This window comes from Colobus angolensis, unplaced genomic scaffold, assembly GCF_000951035.1.
Source record: "Colobus angolensis palliatus isolate OR3802 unplaced genomic scaffold, Cang.pa_1.0 Scaffold102, whole genome shotgun sequence".
Lineage (NCBI taxonomy): Eukaryota > Metazoa > Chordata > Mammalia > Primates > Cercopithecidae > Colobus > Colobus angolensis.
In genome coordinates this window covers 4,077,017-4,080,032 of record NW_012111142.1, presented here as the reverse complement: position 1 = coordinate 4,080,032, position 3,016 = coordinate 4,077,017, and the positions used below count along the sequence as shown (strand labels likewise).

The 3,016-nt window shown below is 47.1% G+C and overlaps 1 protein-coding gene across 2 annotated transcripts in view; it reads right to left on the bottom strand.

The window, feature by feature from the left end:
* Window positions 1-678, bottom strand: part of TM2D1 (TM2 domain containing 1) — a 44,461-nt gene extending 43,783 nt beyond the window's left edge. The window contains exon 1 of one of the 2 annotated variants that reach the window (XM_011941126.1): window positions 468-678. In XM_011941126.1, the coding sequence (XP_011796516.1) occupies window positions 468-631 (164 nt within the window). In that variant the 5' untranslated portion in view covers window positions 632-678. The remainder of the gene's footprint in view (window positions 1-467) is intronic. The other variant, XM_011941135.1, reaches the window with a different exon arrangement.
* Between the last annotated feature and the right edge of the window lie 2,338 nt (window positions 679-3,016).

Sequence of the window (3,016 nt, the reverse complement as noted above, 5' to 3'; positions counted from 1 at the left end):
GATAACAGGAGGTAATATACATAATATATAAAGTTAACGATAAATGGGCAACACACATCGGCTAGATCGTTACTACTTGTCTTCCCCCTAGGAAGAGGTGGCAAACATTTCCAGGGTAAGAGACTATCCATCTTTGTATTACTAGTGTCTAGAACGGGGCCTGGCATACTTCAGGATCTACATGCTTTATTGAACAAGTAAGCACACTGATAAAAAAGAAAAAAAAAAGTGGATCAGAAGAGCAAGCGCCAATGACTAGTAAAATCATAAGGAAATCACAAAGGGTGGCCTCTGGCCCTGCCATCTCCACAACTCTGTTCACCTTCAGGGATCCTTCAGTCATTAGAAGCCACAGATCAGGTTATCGTTTTCACTCAGTAAAGCCCTAGCCGATCCTGAGGGCAGCGACCCACCTGCGACCCCAACTCTACCTCGCCTCCATGGGGGGTGCTCCCCACAGAGGATATTGTCCCACTTTGAGGTCCTCGCACTTAGGCGACTCCTCGCCCCCGGCGGAGGTGGCAACAGCCCCCCAGGGTCCTGTAGTGACTGAGACGAACCAGAGGACACCGAGGAGTCTAGCAGTCGCGGCCTCCGGAGCAGACGGACCTGACGGCCACGCGGCCGCCATCTTGGAGACCGACACTTCCCTCGCCTCTTCCGCTTCCGCCTCCGCCCAGGAGCTGGAGGGAGAAGGGCAACGGGGAGACGTTCTTAAAGGGACCTCGCAAAGGATAGAGGCCAGTTCCGTCGCTTCGGAGACCCTTTTAAAATATGCATGTACCCTGTCCCTCGGGACGAATTTTGCCCCTCGAACCCTTGGAAGGAGCTAAGGTTGATCTTTGAGTGCTGGAGGAAGGAAACGACTAGTTTAGGCAATCAGGTGCTTCACCCGCTTCTCATTCCCGTGCTCTTAGCTGAGGCTTCTGGATCCTCTGAAAGTGCCAGCGGCGCCTGAGGTTGGAATCAATGCTTTCCTGACATCATCGCAATTAGCCCTGATAGGATTTGGGTTTACAGATAAGGAACAAGGCTCAAAGACGCTGAAACACACTGACCTTAATCACTAAGTGACTCAGTCGGAATGAAATTGATGTTTGCCAGATTTCAGATATATGCTCTTACTAATTGACATAATGTCCTCCTGTAACTTTTTAGAGAAGGATTTTGGAAGGCTGCCACGAACAGAACTTAAAAACTCTGAAAGACATTACACCTTAAAAAAAAAAAAAGTGACAATTTAGGTGGGAGATGATTTGGGGGGTGGAAACTAACAAGAGGAAACCAAATTTTATGACTAAGTGAAAAGTTGAAGACTTTTTCCCTCCATCTGTTGTTTTTAAATTTCTATATGTTCTAAAAGTTCTGTGGTGGGGAACTTTAATAGTGAGAAAAAAAGTTTTCTTAAAGTTAAGTTTAATCTTTTTTTTGTCTAACAATATAAAAATTTGAATTTGAGTGGTGCTTCTTCATCCATACTTTAGCACATTTCAACCACTTTGGTGGTTCTCAAACTTTGAGTAGCATCTGAATCACCTGTAGTAGTTATTAAAAAAGAATGACAGACCCGGCTCTCAGAGTTTCTGATACAAAAGACGTAGGGAGAGACTGGATAATTTCCATTTCTAGGAGTTCCCTAGTGATGTGGATGTTGCTAGTCCGGGGACCGCTCTTTGAGAACACTGGTATAATGAGAAGTAAATTTTTTTTTTTTTTAAAGACAGAATCTCGCTCTGTCACCCAGACTGGAGTACAGTGGCACTATCTTGGCTCACTGCAGCCTCCGCCTTCTGGTTCAAGTGATTCTCCTGCCTCAACCTCCTGAGTAGCTGGGACTACAGGCGTGTGCCGCCACGCTCAGCTAATTTTTGTATTTTTAGTAGAGACAGGGTTTCACCATGTTGGCCAGACTAGTCTTGAACTCCTGGCCTAAGTGATCCGCCTGCCTCTGCCTCCTAAAGTGCTGGGATTACAGGTGTGAGGCCACTGTGCCTGGGCTCATTTTGGAATATATATTCTGGAAGACATACAACTATTTGAAGTAATATTTAAACATAAACTACGTTTTTAAATTTACTTTCTTTCTTCTTTTATTGAGGTGGGGTTTCACTATTGTTGCCCAGGCTGGAGTGCAATGGCATGATCTCGGCTCACTGCAACCTCTGCCTCCCAGGTTCAAGCTATTCTCCTGCCTCAGCCTCCCAAATAGCTGGGATTACAAGCGCCCGCTACCAGCCCAGCTGATTTTTAGTAGAGAAGAGGTTTCACCATGTTGAGCAGGCTGGTCTCAAACCCGTGACTTCAGGTGATCCACCTCCCAAAGTACTGGGATTACAGGCGTGAGCCACCACGCCCGGTCCTAAAATTTTCATAATAAAACAACTTTGCAGCATTACTATGCTTCATTCATTCATTCAGAGACGGAGATGGAGTTGAGATGGAGTTTCGCTCTTGTTGCCCAGGCTGGAGTGCAATGGCATAATCTGGCTCACTGTGAACTCCGCCTCCCAGGTTCAAGTTATTCTCCTACCTCAGCCTCCTGAGTAGCTGGGATTACAGCCATGCGCCACCACGCCTGGCTAATTTTGTATTTTTGGTAGAGACAGGGTTTCTCCATGTTGATCAGGCCAGTCTCCAACTTCCGACCTAAGGTGATTCGCCCGTCTGGGCCTCCCAAAGTGCTGGGATTACAGGTGAGCGCCACCGTGCCCTGTCATACTACGCTTTTTTATTTTTTTATTTTTTGAGACGGAGTCTCACTATGTCATCCAGGCTGGAGTGCAATGGCGCAATCTCGGCTCACTGCAACCTCCGCCTACCGGGTTCAAGCGATTCTCCTGCCTCAGTCTCCTGAGTAGCTGGGATTACAGGCACACGCCACCACGCCAGGCTAATTTTTGTATTTTTAGTAGAGACAGGATTTCACCATGTTGGTCAGGCTGGTCTTGAACTCGAGACCTTGTGATCTGCCCACCTTGGCCTCCCAAAGTGCTGGGATTACAGGTGTGACCCACCA